Source organism: Aquarana catesbeiana, linkage group LG03, assembly GCF_042186555.1.
Source record: "Aquarana catesbeiana isolate 2022-GZ linkage group LG03, ASM4218655v1, whole genome shotgun sequence".
In the NCBI taxonomy this organism is placed as follows: domain Eukaryota; kingdom Metazoa; phylum Chordata; class Amphibia; order Anura; family Ranidae; genus Aquarana; species Aquarana catesbeiana.
Window position 1 is genome coordinate 84,541,603 of NC_133326.1, and position 15,796 is coordinate 84,557,398.

At 44.5% G+C, this 15,796-nt stretch overlaps 1 protein-coding gene across 4 annotated transcripts in view; it reads right to left on the reverse strand.

The window, feature by feature from the left end:
• Positions 1 to 9,915, reverse strand: part of DNAAF4 (dynein axonemal assembly factor 4) — a 96,673-nt gene extending 86,758 nt beyond the window's left edge. For 2 of the 4 annotated variants that reach the window (XM_073618764.1, XM_073618766.1), the window contains exons 1-2: positions 9,707 to 9,914; positions 6,639 to 6,786 (exon numbers count right to left, since the gene is read on the reverse strand). In XM_073618764.1, the coding sequence (XP_073474865.1) occupies positions 6,639 to 6,786; positions 9,707 to 9,829 (271 nt within the window). In that variant the 5' untranslated portion in view covers positions 9,830 to 9,914. Of the gene's footprint in view, positions 1 to 6,638; positions 6,787 to 9,706 lie in introns of all 4 variants that reach the window. The other 2 variants (XR_012242781.1, XM_073618765.1) reach the window with 2 other exon arrangements.
• Positions 9,916 to 15,796: the final 5,881 nt, after the last annotated feature.

The window sequence follows — 15,796 nt, forward strand, 5'->3', positions numbered from 1 at the left end:
GTGAACCTCCGTGCTAGCCTCAAATCACACACAGAGTGGTACAGGTTTTGCTCAAGAATATCCCTGTATTTAGCACAATCCATTTTTCCCTCAACTCTGACCAGTTTTCCAGTGCCGACTGCTGAAAAACATCCCCACAGTGGGATGGTGTTCTTTGGGTGTTGTGATGTGTTGGGTTTGCGCCAGACATAGTGTTTTCTTTGATGGCCAAAAAGTTCAATTTTAGTCTCATCAGACCAGAGCACCTTCCTTCATACATTTTGGGAGTCTCCCACATGCCTTTTCGCAAACTCAAAATGTGCCATTTTATAACCTAACCCTGACTTGTACTTCTCAACAACATTGTTTGAAGAGTTCCTTGGTCTTCATGGCAGAGTTTGGTTAGTGGTGCCTCTTGCTTAGGTGTTGCAGACTCTGGGGCCTTTCAAAAAGGTGTGTATATGTAATGACAGATCATGTGACATTAAGATTGCACACAGGTGGACATCTTTTCACAAATTATGTGACTTCTGAAGGTAATTGGTTGCCCCAGAGCTTTTTATGGGCTTCATAACAAAGGGGGTGAATACATACGCACATGCCAATTATCAGTTTTTTATTTCTGAAAAATAGTTTTATGTATATATTTTTCTAATCTTACTTCACCAACTTAGACTATTGTGTTCTGGTCCATCACATATAATTCAGATTTTAAAAAAAAAACATTGAACTAAAGGCTGTAATGTAACAAAATAGATAAAAGCCAAGGGGGTGAATACTTTAGCAAGGCACTGTATATGCATTTTTACATTGGAGTTAAGCTACCCAAGACTTTTGTTTGTTCTTTTAAATTTATTTCCCAATGGGATGGCACTGGCTAATGCCCCGAGCCTCTTTCTGAGATTTGTTGTTTACAAGTTTAAAACAGTTTTTTTGCTAGAAAATTACTTAGAACCCCCAAACATTATATATTTTTTTTCTAACACCCTAGAGAATAAAATGGCAGTTGTTGCAATACTTTCTGTCACACCATATTTGCGCAGCGGTTTTTCAAGCGCACTTTTTTTGGAAAAAGTACACTTTTTTTGAATTACAAAATAAGACAACAGTAAAGCCCAATTTTTTTTATATTGTGAAAGATAATGTTACGCGGAGTAAATTGATAGCAAACATATCACGCGTCAAAATTGCGCCCGCTCATGGAATGGCGACAAACTTTTACCCTTAAAAGTCCTCATAGGCAACGTTTAAAAAATTCTACAGGTTGCATGTTTTGAGTTACAGAGGAGGTCTAGAGCTAGAATTAATTGCTTTCACTGTACTGATTGTGGCAATACCTCCTATGTGTGGTTTGAACACCGTTTTCATATGCAGGCGCTGCTCACATATGCGTTCGCTTCTGCATGCGAGCTCGGCGGGACGGGGCGCGTTTAAAAAATTTTTTTTGTCTTATTTATTTTACCTTTTATTTTTACACTGTTCTTTTAAAAAAAAAATTGTGTCACTTTTATTCCTATTACAAGGAATGTAAACATCCTCTGTAATAGAAAAAAGCATGACAGGACCTCTTAAATATGAGATCTGGCGTCAAAAAGACCTCAGATCTCATATTTACAAAAAAAAAAAAAAAGGTCCTTTATGAGCTATGGGCAGAAGTGACGTTTTGACGTCGCTTCTGCCCTGCAATGATATGGAGACAGGTGTGGGCCATCTTCCCCTCACTCGTCTCCATGTCTAGCAGGAAGAAGGATCCGATCGCCTCCGCCGCTGGGCCTCCTCTCCCGTCGCCAATAAAAGTGATCTTGCGGCAAATCCGCCGCAGAGACCACTTTTATCTGAAAGCGGGCAGCCCGCTGAAGAAGAGGATACCGGGGTTATGGCACGATAATCCTCTTCAAAGTAGCGACGTATAACGACAGCGGGCGTTCCGTAAGTGGTCAATATGCTCTTAAAGCAAACCCATCTCTCCATCCTGTTCTTTGTTCCTAAGATTTTATCTCAATTTATATCGTTTAGCAAGGTTCGTAGTTTAGGGAAGTTGGCTCTTTTGAAATTCAGTGTCTTTGTATTCCCCTTATGTTTCCTATTTGTGTCATTTATACTGAAGCTAATTGACCTGTGATCGCTGTTTCCTAAATTGCCCCATATTTCCACATCTGTGATCAGGTCTGTATTGTTGGTAATCAGTAGGTCTAGTAACACTTTGTTTCTAGTTGGTGTGTCTACCATCTGACCCATGAAATTGTCCGCAAGACATTTAGGAACTAGCGAGCCTTAGACGAATGCGCGGTTCCTTCCGCCCAGTCTATGTCTGGATAATTAAAACCCCCCATTAAAACACTTCCCATCCTTGCTGCTAATCCAAATTGTGATAGGAGGTCCGTCTCCCCCTCCTCCATCAGGTTAGGGGACCTATAGCATATTCCCAGTATTACTTTCCCCTTGGTTTCATCCCTTTGGGGCTCTACCCATAAGGATTCCACCTCCTCCCTAGCTCCCTTAGTGATGTCATCTCTCACATTCACTTGTACATTATTCTTGATATACAGACATACCCCTCCCCTTTTTTACCCTCTCTATATCCCTGCGATAAAAGGGACTACCCTTGAATGGTTGCCAGCCAATCATGTGAGCTGTTGAACCAAGTCTCTGAAATTCCCACAAAATCTAAATCCTCCTCGTACAACAGTATCTCTAGCTCTCCCATCTTGTCGGCAAGGCTCCTGGCATTGGTGAACATGCCACATAGTTTAGACCGGTCGCATACTGTCTTCTTATTGGGTGTTATGATGTTGCAAATAGGACTTGTTACTATACTTACCTTGGGTTTATGTGCTTTAGTCAACCTACCACTAATGCCCCAATACTACCCTCTGGAAAATGTTCCACGTTGACTATCTCTACCTCTGGACCCTCCCCCCGTTGTCTAGTTTAAAAGCCCCTCTAACTTTTCGGCCATCTTCACTCCCAGCAGATCTGCACCCTCCTCATTTAGGTGCAGTCTGTCCCTTCTCTAGAACTGGTGACCGACCGAGAAGTCGGCCCAGTTCTCCAGGAACCCAAACCCCTCCTTTCTACACAGATATCTTCCCACACAGCTATAGTGTGGTCCAGCAGTGAATCTGCTATCCGGATTAATTTAAGAGGGTCAAGTGAGGGTTGTCCTCATCTGTGCATAGTTCAAGTTGGAGCATCCCACTAATCTTTATCCTATCCAAGTTCTACAAATAAATACCAAAAAAACTAAATACCCTAGAACGATCATTGGATAATGAGCGGAAGAGTGTGCGGGTGATAGTGTGAAAATACCCAAGTGTCTGGCTGCAGGATAATCAGAGGGAGGCCCAGGAAAGACTATACTCAGCAACCCCTACGGGGGAAGTGTTACACAGACAACCTGACACGGGGCCCCATACAGCCAACCTGACATGGGGACCCATACAGCCAATGTTTCAGTTATGAATGAACACAGTGGGTGAACCTTGTTTGTGTGGATGGAGGAATCTGTTGCTGAACACATTCAAAAAACTGTATGGGCAGCTTAAGGCAGAGCTTCACCCAAAAGTGGTGAACTTTTCCACCTCCTTCCCCCCTCCATCTCTCCAATATTTGGGATTTTTATTGGAGGGGGGGCGCTACCTGATTTTGACAGGTACCTGCTCCAATTTCCAGTCAGATCGCTGCGGCAATCTGAGCAGTATTTCGGCCCCCACAGCCTCTTGGGACATGTCACGGGTCCCAGGAGACTGTGGGACCAATTATGGGGTGCAGCGTGGCTCACACATGTGCAGTGGGCAGCCGATTGTGAAGCCGCAAGAAGTCACAGTCAGTGTCCACAGTTATGCCTAGTATACACGGGCCGAATTTTGAGAGACATCGGCCAGTTCAATAAAAACTGGCCGACATTCGGCTGTGTGTATGTGAGCTGGTCCGACAGAAGCCCACTGTTTGCGAAGGCCGAGAATACTGGAAAACCAGCAACCAACTGGCTCCCGTCAGCACTCTCAGCTAATGGCTGAGAGCGCTGATTGGAGTGTTGTGGCAGGGGGCTGTCCCCCTGTCAGAACAGCTCAGCGGGGGGGGGTGATTGCTGTACCTACGTTGGATCGTTAGTACAGCGGCTGCAAACAGAGCTGTCAGTTCTTTTTCATTCCACCCGCTGGGTTGAATGAAAAAACTATTAGTGTGTACCAGGCTTTAGGATGCCAGTGCCTGCAGACCGGCAAAAAGCAAGTCAGGTGAGGACTTTGCTGGATCTTGGGACAGGTAAGTGTGTGTTTTTAAAAGTCAGCAGCTACAGTATTTGTAGTTGCTGACTTTTACATTTTTGTTTACAGGGTGAAGAATCCCTTTAAGAATTAAAAAGAATCTACACCAAACTCTACAAATGCTGCTACAAACTGTTACAAAACTCCTCTTCAGCACAGGCAACACCTGCACAATGAAATTGGCCATACGCGCTTCAACTTTCTCTTGTTCAGTCCAGTGGGCCAAACGAGGGAAATGCATTGATTACCCCATTCGCACTAAGCAGTGTGGAAAGAGGAATGTCAGCTGCCAGATATTGTATTCAGCAGTCACTGCTCCAACAGCTGCTGAATAACTGAACTGTGCTTATATCTGATTGGATGCAAGGGCTGTTCAGCTAAGCAATTTTGGACCTGCAACTTTGACAAAACTTTTAAAAATCAACTTTTGTTGAGCGGGGGGGACTAGCGGATCAGTGGACAGCTGCCAACAGGGCCAACCCCAGCTAGAATTTCAGCCAATTCAGCAGGAATCAGCTAAAAGTCAAGCAGTGTATAGCCAGCTTGAGCCCTCAAAGGCTTGTAAACATACTCAGAGTAGTCAATTTTCATGTAATAGATATAGTAGATTTATATCCACTTGGCACTCTTCTTAAAATGGAGCAGTAAGTTACAATCCTTAGACCCCCATATAAACTATCTCAAATAATTTACTGAAGAGCTGACGTTTCAACCTCATATAGCACATAGTATTAAAAACACACATATACATATGTAGCGCTGGTAGATTTACAATCTATCGCAGATTAGGTAAATTTAGTAAATTGTGTGTTAAGAAGGTTAAAAGTTCGCCTCTGTTCCAGCTTGGCTGACGTTGTGTGTTCTTCCGTGCTGACCGGTGGGTGTCGCTGTTACCATTAGTCAGTGTTGGAGGGGCAACGTGTCAAAGTGTATAGATGCTCCTCTGTCTCGGAGACAAGCTCGGTGGAGGTGGTCCTCCGAGTTGCATTCTGGGAAGGGGGTATTTATGGGACAGACGCCATGTTCTAGGGTTGGTTTTTGCAGCCACCTGCTGGCCCTCCTGGCCGACAGGTATGCGTTAAGGAGCTACCTCATGGTCCTCCGATCGGGAGGCCCACGATATAGCGGCGCAGGGGTGGGTCCAGAGGCTTGTCTGGGGCCTACCACCGCGGCCGAGGAATGGTCCTGAGGTGTCGGTCCTGTGTGACGAAGCTGGACAACCGAGGAGATCCCAGGAGAGGACCCGTCTTGGAGAGATCACGCAGCGTGCTGGTCTATAGAGGGGCCTGGTGACTCGGCTGGAGGACGTATCCAAAAAGAAGTAACCATACAGCATAGTGTCGCCGGTTCGGCTTAGGTTCAGGCACTGTGACTGACTGTTCACTGCAGAAGATCTCATACATGCTGTGGCAGAGGATCGTGCAGATTTACCCCCCCCCCCCCCCCAAATAAGTCTGTGGCAGAGACTTTCGATTCGTGCTGCGTACTGGCTGCTAGACCGGTGAGAGAGGCCTATCCAGACGAGCAAAGAGTGCATCCCATGGTGGGAACGCATTCCACATAATTATCTGAATTCTATCAGGACATTTATCGCTAAGATTTTGCAAGAAGATATTTGAGTTTCTCCTGAGAGTTTCCTTTTCCGTCTCTTTCCTGCTCCTTCCTAAAGTTTGACTGTTCAATAAAGCATTGAAAGCATACTCCAGTGTTGGTGCGTGTGTTGTCCAGCAGTAAACTCAACGGAACCCCTAGACCCGGTGCCGGTGAAACAGAGGGAAGCAAAGTGAAGGTAACAGACCCATTTAAACCAGCAGCTCCACCGTGAGTTAGTGCTACACATATGCATACTCATAATTATAACTGTATGAAAACAAAGGCGAATTACACAGGTGGCCAGGGGGTAGTAAAAGCAAATGGTTGAGCTGCAGTTTTACCTCCCCCATCTAAAACACAGAATGCAGCATCTGCAATGATTTGCTTTGCAGCCACAGCAAAAATGATATTGCAAGTTGCATACAACTGAATGGGGCCAAACTGCAACCACCCTGCAACCACGCAGTTTCAGCAAGTTGGATCTGCATTTTGTGATATGTGAAGGCATATCACATCTTCACTGCCTGGCAAATGCTTCTGCAGATCACTTTTCAAAGGGACAGCAATAATAGCCATACATGTGAACGATCCCCAAGATGGTTTAGTGGCTGAATTACAGGCACTTAGGAAGTGGTCATGGAAAGGCTTCATACTGGTGCTGTGCTACCCTTAAGAAGCAGAGGAAGAAATGTATTATTCAAAATGCAACTCGTAGTAAATGCAGTCTTACAGCTCTTGTTTTGCACAGTGTTGCTGCAAAAACAAAGAAATGACCCTCACAGTATGGAGCGTACTTACTATTAGCAGCAGACAGAGTGTCCCAAATAGACGGCTCCTGCTTATGTAGGGTAAAGAGGATGACTCCATTGCCAATCTTTGCACTACTTTTGTCAACATCAATAGGTAACAGTGGAAATATTTCAAACAAGAATGGAGGAAAATTCACCTATGTATTAGAAAGAGAACACAAACATGTCATTATTCATTATTGTAGGATAAAAGAAAAAGGCAGCTCAGCCCCCATCACTCTCTACCATTCACTCTTTAACCACTTAAGGACCAAGCCTCTTTTTGAGATTTGTTATTTACAAGTTAAAAACTGTTTTTTTTGCTAGAAAATTACTTAGAAGCCCCAAACATTGAACTTTTTTTCTAACACCCTAGAGAATAAAATGGCGGTCGTTGCAATACTTTCTGTCACACCGTATTTGCGCAGCGGTCTTACAAGCGTACTTTTTTGGGGAAAAAATACACTTTTTTGGGAAAAAAATAAGTAAAGTTAGCCCAAATTGTTTTATATTGTGAAAGAGAATGTTACACCGAGTAAATTGATACCCAACACGTCACGCTTTAAGATTGCGCCTGCTTGTGGAATGGTGACAAACGTTTACCCTTAAAAATCTCCATAGGCGACGTTTAAAAAATTCTACAGGTTGCATGTTTTGAGTTACAGAGGAGGTCTAGGGCTAGAATTATTGCATGTGTGGTTTGAACAGCGTTTTCATATGCAGGCGCTACTTACGTATGCGTTCGCTTCTGCATGCGAGCTAGGCGGGACGGGTTTTCTTATTTATTTTACCTTTTATTTTTACACTTTTTTGTAAACATCCCTTGTAATAGAAAAAAAGCACGGCAGGACCTCCTAAATATGAGATCTGGGGTCAAAAAGACCTCAGATCTCACATTTACACTAAAATGCAATTAAAAAAAAATTAAAAATCGTCATTTAAAAAAAAAATAATCAAAAAAAAAAAAAATGCTATGGGCTGAAGTGACGTTTTCGTCGCTTCCACCCTGCAATGTTATGGAGACGGGTGGGGACCATCTTCCCCTCACTCGTCTCCATACCCAGCAAGGGAGAAGATCCAATCGCCTCCGCCATTGCCAACGGCTCTGGTAAGCGGCGAAAGTGCCCTCTCCCGCCGCCAATAAAAGTGATCTTGCGGCAAATCCGCTGCAGAGACCACTCTTATCGGAAAGCATACCGCCGGCCGAAGAAGAGGGGTTTTGGCAGCTAGCTGTTCCATAACAACGGTGTATAAAATATTCATACCTGGAATTCAATTTTAATAAGAAAATTAAAATCTTTTGAAAAAAAAAATGAAATAATAAAAAATGCATCCATATTGCAAAACAGTGCATGTATTATTTATAAGAATGAGCTCCGGCATGTTCACACAGCCCATGTGCAGAGCCCGCTAGGAAGTCAACACTGCGCTGTGCTAATCACAGGCAGTGAGACATTTCCCGATGTCTGCAGCCGCGCATTGGGTAAATGTCTCACTGCCTGTGATTAGCGCAGTGTAGTGCCTACTTCCTGGCGGGCTCTGCACATGGGCTGTGCGAACACGCCGGAGCTCATCCTTAATTATTTCTTTTTTGCATTGGCCTCTAGGAAGAATTGCAACCATGATCAGTGGATGGCGAGTGCAATGCTCTGGCTCCTGTAGACTATTGCTGCAGCTCAGATCTGTACTGAAGACCTTCAATTAATGGACTAGTGTGGCGACGTCATCACGCTTATGTTCCATTGAGAACTGCAGCCCATCTGCCGCCATAGAAGACATGACTAGTTTTTTCATTGACAGATTTCTGTGATTGAATGACACAACTCCTTGGGTGGAGCGACGCAGAGACGTGACAAATTCCACTGTATTAGATTATTAACAGTTTAAATAGCATCCAGCTTTAGGGGGCATTCACACCGGTGAATACACCGATTAGATGTGAGAACCTCAGCAGCAGTTCCTGCAATGAGCCGTGAGCAAGTAGCCCCTGAGGTTCCTGCATCGGCAGGTGTGAATGCACCTTTTAAGAAAACCTGTAGTGTGGAAATATGGAAGCTGCCATGGCTGAACGTACCTTTGGGAAAATACTAGCTGCCTGGCTATCATGCTGACTCAGCGTTTTCAGTATCCTCCATCCTGGATTATTAGCCCACAACAAGTAAGCAGATTAGGAATACTGGTAACAACTTTCCTGGTAGATGTGCTTGTTCCAGGTAGCAAAGCATCAACCAGCATGACAGCCGGGCATCTAGCAATTTTAGGAGGTGCCTATGACTGCCAGACATCTAGCATTTTCAAGAGGTGCCCATGACAGCCATGCTTCTAGCATTTGCAGGAGGTGCCCATGGCTGGCAGGCTACTAGAATTTGCAGGAGGTGCCCATGGCTGGCAGGCTACTAGCATTTGCAGGAGGTGCCTATGACAGCCATGCTTCTAGCATTTGCACGAGGTGCCCATGACTGCCAGGCTTCTAGCATTTGCACGAGATGCCCATGACAGCCAGGCTTCTAGCATTTTCAGTAGGATGAGGTGATCAGTGTTGCTGTCCCCTCACCTTGATGTAGTCCTTGGTACACAGCACATTACTAGCATTGTTGCAGGAGGTGCCTATGACAGCCAGGCTTCTAGCATTTGCACGAGGTGCCCATGACTGCCAGACTTCTAGCATCTGCAGGAGGTGCCCATGACTGCCAGACTTCTAGCATCTGCAGGAGGTGCCCATGACTGCCAGACTTCTAGCATCTGCAGGAGGTGCCCATGACTGCCAGACTTCTAGCATCTGCAGGAGGTGCCCATGACTGCCAGGCTTCTAGCATTTGCACGAGGTGCCCATGACTGCCAGGCTTCTAGCATTTGCAGGAGGTGCCCATGACTGCCAGGCTTCTAGCATTTGCACTAGGTGCCCTTGACTGCCAGGCTTCTAGCATTTGCAGGAGGTGCCCATGACAGCCAGGCTTCTAGCATTTGCACGAGGTGCCCATGACTGCCAGGCTTCTAGCATTTGCACGAGGTGCCCATGACTGCCAGGCTTCTAGCATTTTCAATAGGACGAGGTGATCAGTGTTGCTGTCCCCTCACCTTGATGTAGTCCTCGGTACACAGCACATTACTCTGGCACGCCTTGGCTCCCTTTAGCGGCACAGATATAAAAATCTCCTTCTCCGTCTGCTGCCAGGTGAAATCCTTCACTATGATCGGCATGTTCCCGGTCCCAGCTGTATCATCTGTTGCTATGGCAACTGACAACTTCCTAGCGTCTTCCGCCTTCTGTAGCGGTACTATATCCGGTTGTGTACATCTTCCCCCTGATTGGTGGAAGCGGGAATGACGTGTTCTGTCTCACTGAGCCATGTGTAGATGGTGGTGTCTCCTCTATAGGGAGATTAGAGCGGTGTGACAGAACAGAACTCCAATTGACTGCTGTATAATTGTACAATACAAACATGTCCTCCCCACTGTGAGGCGTTTCCTCTCCTACTCACTGTGACAGACTTATAAAACTGGTGCCAATTATGAAATAAATTCTCCCTACTAGTGTCACATTGGAGGTATTGGGAGAATGTATGGATTGTTCCTGTGACTCTCTTCTACTTGTTATATTAGCCACAGCAAAGGTTGGGGTTCTGTGAGAGACATGGGCTGTGTCTGGGGCTCCTGAGGTGGAGGCAACCAGTCAGAGCATTTACCTCATAGAGATATACAGCCCTCAGCAATGGCTACCAGACGGATGTTGTGGTGAGGAGGTAGATGTAGGCAACATTACCAGTACCACTTCAGCTCCAGAAGGTTTATCCCCCCTTCACGACCAGGCCAATTTTTGCGATACGGTACTGTGTTACTTTGACAATTGCGCGGTCGTGCAATTTTGTACCCAAATAATATCGATGTCCCTTTTTCCTCACAAATAGAGATTTCTTTTGGTGCTATTTGTTTACCTCTGCGGTTTTTATTTTTTGCACTATAAATAGAAACAGAGCGACAATTTTGAAAAAATAAAAAAAAAATAGAGAATTTTTTTTTACTTTATGCTTAAAGCGGAGTTCCCACTTAAAAAAAAAACACAGCCGGGCACTCACTGTGCATGCACGAGCCGCGCCGCAACTGGCCGCGCAATCATCTGGGACCGGTCACGTGTCCCAGATGATTGACATGAGGGAGGGGGGAGAGGCGATCTCCCTTTCTGCGCCGAGGGAAGTGATGTCAGGAGCCCAGGCGCCAAAGGAGGCAGACTACGAGGGACCCCCTAGCAACAGGCATTTAGAGGTGAGTTAAAAAAAACATTTTTTCTCTAAATGTTTTTTTTTTATTTTTTTTAAGCACATTAATATTTTTTTTTTTTTTTTGGGTGGAACTCTACTTTAAAACATATCCAATCAAAAAAAAAAATTTCTTCATCAGGTTGGACCAATATGTATTCCGCTACATATTTTTGGTAAAAAAAATAAATAAATAAAAATCCCAATTGCGCAAAAGTTATAGCATCTACAAACTATGGGATACTTTTATGGAATTTATATATATATATATATATATATATATATATATATATATATAGCGCTGGTAGATTTATGATCTACCATCTGATAGGTAAATTTAGTGAATTGCTCGTTATAGGAATTTAGATTTACCTCTGTTCCAGCTTGGCTGACGTTGCGTGTGGTTCCACATTGTGCTGGTGGGTGTCGTCACCATCATCAGGTGTTGGAAAAGCAATGTGTTAAAATGCACGAGTGCTCCTCTGTCCAGGAGACAACTCGGTGGAGGTGGTCCTCCCAGTTGCATTCTGGGAGAGGGTATTTATGGGACAGACGCCATGTTTAGGGGTTCGTTTTCAGCCACCTGCTGGCCCTCCTGGCCGACAGGTATGTGTTAGGGCCCTTTCACACTGGGGCGGGGGCGGCATCAGCGGTAAAGCGCCGATATTGTAAGTGGCGCTTTACCGTCAGTATGTGGCCGCTAGCGGGGCAGTTTTACCCCCCTGCTAGCTGCTGAGAAAGGGTTAAAACCACCGCAAAGCGCCTCTGCAGAGGCGCTTTGCCGGTGGTATAGCCACGCCGTTCCGGAGGCCCGCGTCTCGGCGGCACGTGGGTGGGCCCAGAAGCCTGTCTGGGGCCTACCACAGCAGCCGAGGAATGGTCCTGAGCTGTCTACCAGAGTGAAGAAGCTGGACAACCGAGAAGATCCCAGGGGAGGACCCATCATGGAAGGATCATGCAGAGTGCTGGTCTGGAAAGGGGCCTGGTGACTCGGCTGGAGGACGTATCCTGAAGTAGTCTTACTGCATGGTACTGTCGGGTTGGCTTAAAGGTTCAAGTACTGTGTCTGACATTCATTGTGAACCAATACATCCTGTGGCAGAGGATCGTACGGGTTTATTTCAAGCAAGTCTGTGGCAGAGACTTTTGTTTGTGCTACGTACTGGCTGCTAGGCAAGTGAGAGAGGCCTATCCAGGCGAGCAAAGATCGTGTCCCACAAAAGGGGATTGCATTCCATTACAGTAGTCAACTTTAAAGGATGTTCTAAAGAAACCTAAAGAAAGGTATTTGCGCTTCCCTGCAGTTTTCCTGCTGCCTCTTTCCTGCTATTTCCTTTGTTACTTGGTTCAATAAAGCATTGAAAATGTACTCAAGTGTTGGTGCTTATATCGTCCAGAGGTAAACTCAACGGAACCCTAGACCCGGTGCCGGTGAAACAGAGGTATTGAGAGTGAAGGTAACAGCCTGCTTAAACCAGCAGCTCCACTGAGAGTTAGTGCTACATATATATATATATATATATATATATACAGTCAGGTCCATAAATATTGGAACATCAACACAACACAATTCTAATCTTTTTGGCTCTATACACCACAACAATGGATTTGAAATGAAATCAACAAGATGTGCTTTAACTGCAGACATTCAGCTTTAATTTGAGGGTATTTACATCCAAATCAGGTGAACGGTGTAGGAATTACAACAGTTTGTATATGTGCCTCCCACTTTTTAAGGGACCAAAAGTAATGGGACAATTGGCTGCTCAGCTGTTCCATGGCCAGGTGTGTGTTATTCCCTCATTATCCCATTTACAAGGAGCAGATAAAAGGTCCAGAGTTCATTTCAAGTGTGCTATTTGCATTTGGAATCTGTTGCTGTCAACTCTCAATATGAGATCCAAAGAGCTGTCACTATCAGTGAAGCAAGCCATCATTAGGCTGAAAAAACAAAACAAACCCATCCGAGAGATAGCAAAAACATTAGGTGTGGCCAAACAACTGTTTGTAACATCCTTAAAAAGAAAGAACGCACCGGTGAGCTCAGCAACACCAAAAGACCCGGAAGACCACGGAAAACAACTGTGGTGGATGACTGAAGAATACTTTCCCTGGTGAAGAAAACACCCTTCACAACAGTTGGCCAGATCAAGAACACTCTCCAGGAGGTAGGTGTATGTGTGTCAAAGTCAACAATCAAGAGAAGACTTCACCAGAGTGAATACAGAGGGTTCACCACAAGATGTAAACCATTGGTAAGCCTCAAAAACAGGAAGGCCAGATTAGAGTTTGCCAAACAACATCTAAAAAAGCCTTCACAGTTCTGGAACAACATCCTATGGACAGATGAGACCAACTTGTACCAGAGTGATGGGAAGAGAAGAGTAAGGAGAAGGAAAGGAACTGCGCATGATCCAAAGCATAGTAAAGGGATGGTGAACCCGCGCAGTGGACATAAAGACTTAATTGGTAAAGTTTGGAACTGCTGCCTCCCAACAGGCAGTCACCCTAAAATGGGGACAGCTGAGATATATTAGAAATGATAGAAGGGTTTGGCGCTGTTCCTATTTAGTTTCCTACCTCCATATAGGTTACTAGATTAAAATAAATTCTTAGGTGCACCGTGCATATATCAAATATTAAATACAAATTAACAATATGAATTCCCAAATATACCGTGCATGTGTCAATTAAATATTCTGTTGCAATATTGTGCAATCATAGGTGATACATAGACATAACTTAAATGCTTACATATGTAATATTGCTAGGGAGGGAAGAAAGGGGGGGGGGAAGGAGGAAAGGGGGGGGGGAAAGGGAGAAGGGAGTGAGATAGGGAGGTGGGAAGGGGTGTAGGAAATCTGTTCCTAAGGAAAATTACAATAACAAGATAAAGTGCAAATGTGCTGGTGCAATCCAAAAGGCAACAGTGACAAGATAAAAGTGCAAACGTGCTTCAAAATTCTTTAGTAAGTCTCTTGTGTCATATTCTTGTGCTGTGGTGATAATCCTTCACTTATAATATCTCTTTGCTCTGAAAGTGCAGCCACTCACCAGATCACTTCACCCCTGCGGGGGTAGTAGGCAGTTACAGTTTTATCGCCACTGTACAGCGATCGCTGGCGGGCTCAGGATCGTGGTGTATCATATATAAAAAGAGAGGGAGTGCCCATAGCGTAAAATTGCTTTAAAAAAGTTTTATTACACAAAATGAAAGGGTACTCACACTTTTGCAGTAAAAATCAAGCGAAATGGTAAAAACGTCAAAACCGTCATTAAAATCCTTCAGCGCTGGTACAGGAGGTGATGTTTGGGAAGCACAGATTAGGCCACGCCCTACGCGTTTCGTCGTTAGGACGTCTACGGGAGCGTAGACGTCCTAACGACGAAACGCGTAGGGCGTGGCCTAATCTGTGCTTCCCAAACATCACCTCCTGTACCAGCGCTGAAGGATATTAATGACGGTTTTGACGTTTTTACCATTTCGCTTGATTTTTACTGCAAAAGTGTGAGTACCCTTTCATTTTGTGTAATAAAACTTTTTTAAAGCAATTTTACGCTATGGGCACTCCCTCTCTTTTTATATATGATACACCACGATCCTGAGCCCGCCAGCGATCGCTGTACAGTGGCGATAAAACTGTAACTGCCTACTACCCCCGCAGGGGTGAAGTGATCTGGTGAGTGGCTGCACTTTCAGAGCAAAGAGATATTATAAGTGAAGGATTATCACCACAGCACAAGAATATGACACAAGAGACTTACTAAAGAATTTTGAAGCACGTTTGCACTTTTATCTTGTCACTGTTGCCTTTTGGATTGCACCAGCACATTTGCACTTTATCTTGTTATTGTAATTTTCCTTAGGAACAGATTTCCTACACCCCTTCCCACCTCCCTATCTCACTCCCTTCTCCCTTTCCCCCCCCCCCCTTTCCTCCTTCCCCCCCCCCCCTTTCTTCCCTCCCTAGCAATATTACATATGTAAGCATTTAAGTTATGTCTATGTATCACCTATGATTGCACAATATTGCAACAGAATATTTAATTGACACATGCACGGTATATTTGGGAATTCATATTGTTAATTTGTATTTAATATTTGATATATGCACGGTGCACCTAAGAATTTATTTTAATCTAGTAACCTATATGGAGGTAGGAAACTAAATAGGAACAGCGCCAAACCCTTCTATCATTTCTAATGATCCAAAGCATACCACCTCATCAGTGAATCATGGTGGTGGTAGTGTCATGGCGTGGGCATTTATGGCTGCCAATGGAACTGGTTCTCTTGTATTTATTGATGATGTGACTGCTGACGAAAGCAGCAGGATGAATTCTGAAGTGTTTCGGTCAATATTATCTGCTCATATTCAGCAAAATGCTTCAGACTCATTGGACGGCGCTTCACAGTGCAGATGGACAATGACCCGAAGCATACTGCGAAAGCAACCAAAGAGTTTTTTAAGGGAAAGAAGTGGAATGTTATGCAATGGTCAAGTCAATCACCTGACCTGAATCCGATTAAGCATGCATTTCACTTGCTGAAGACAAAACTGAAGGGAAAATGCCCCAAGAGCAAGCAGGAACTGAAGACAGTTGCAGTAGAGGCCTGGCAGAGCATCACCAGGGATGAAACCCAGTGTCTGGTGATGTCTATGCGTTCCAGACTTCAGGCTGTAATTGACTGCAAAGGGTTTGCAACCAAGTATTAAAAAGTGAAAGTTTGATGGATGATTGTTAATCTGTCCCATTACTTTTGGTCCCTTAAAAAGTGGGAGGCACATATAAAACTGTTGTAATCCCTACACCATTCACCTGATTTGGATGTAAATACCCTCAAATTAAAGCTGAAAGTCTGCAGTTAAAGCACATCTTGTTTGTTTCATTTCAAATGCATTGTGGTGGT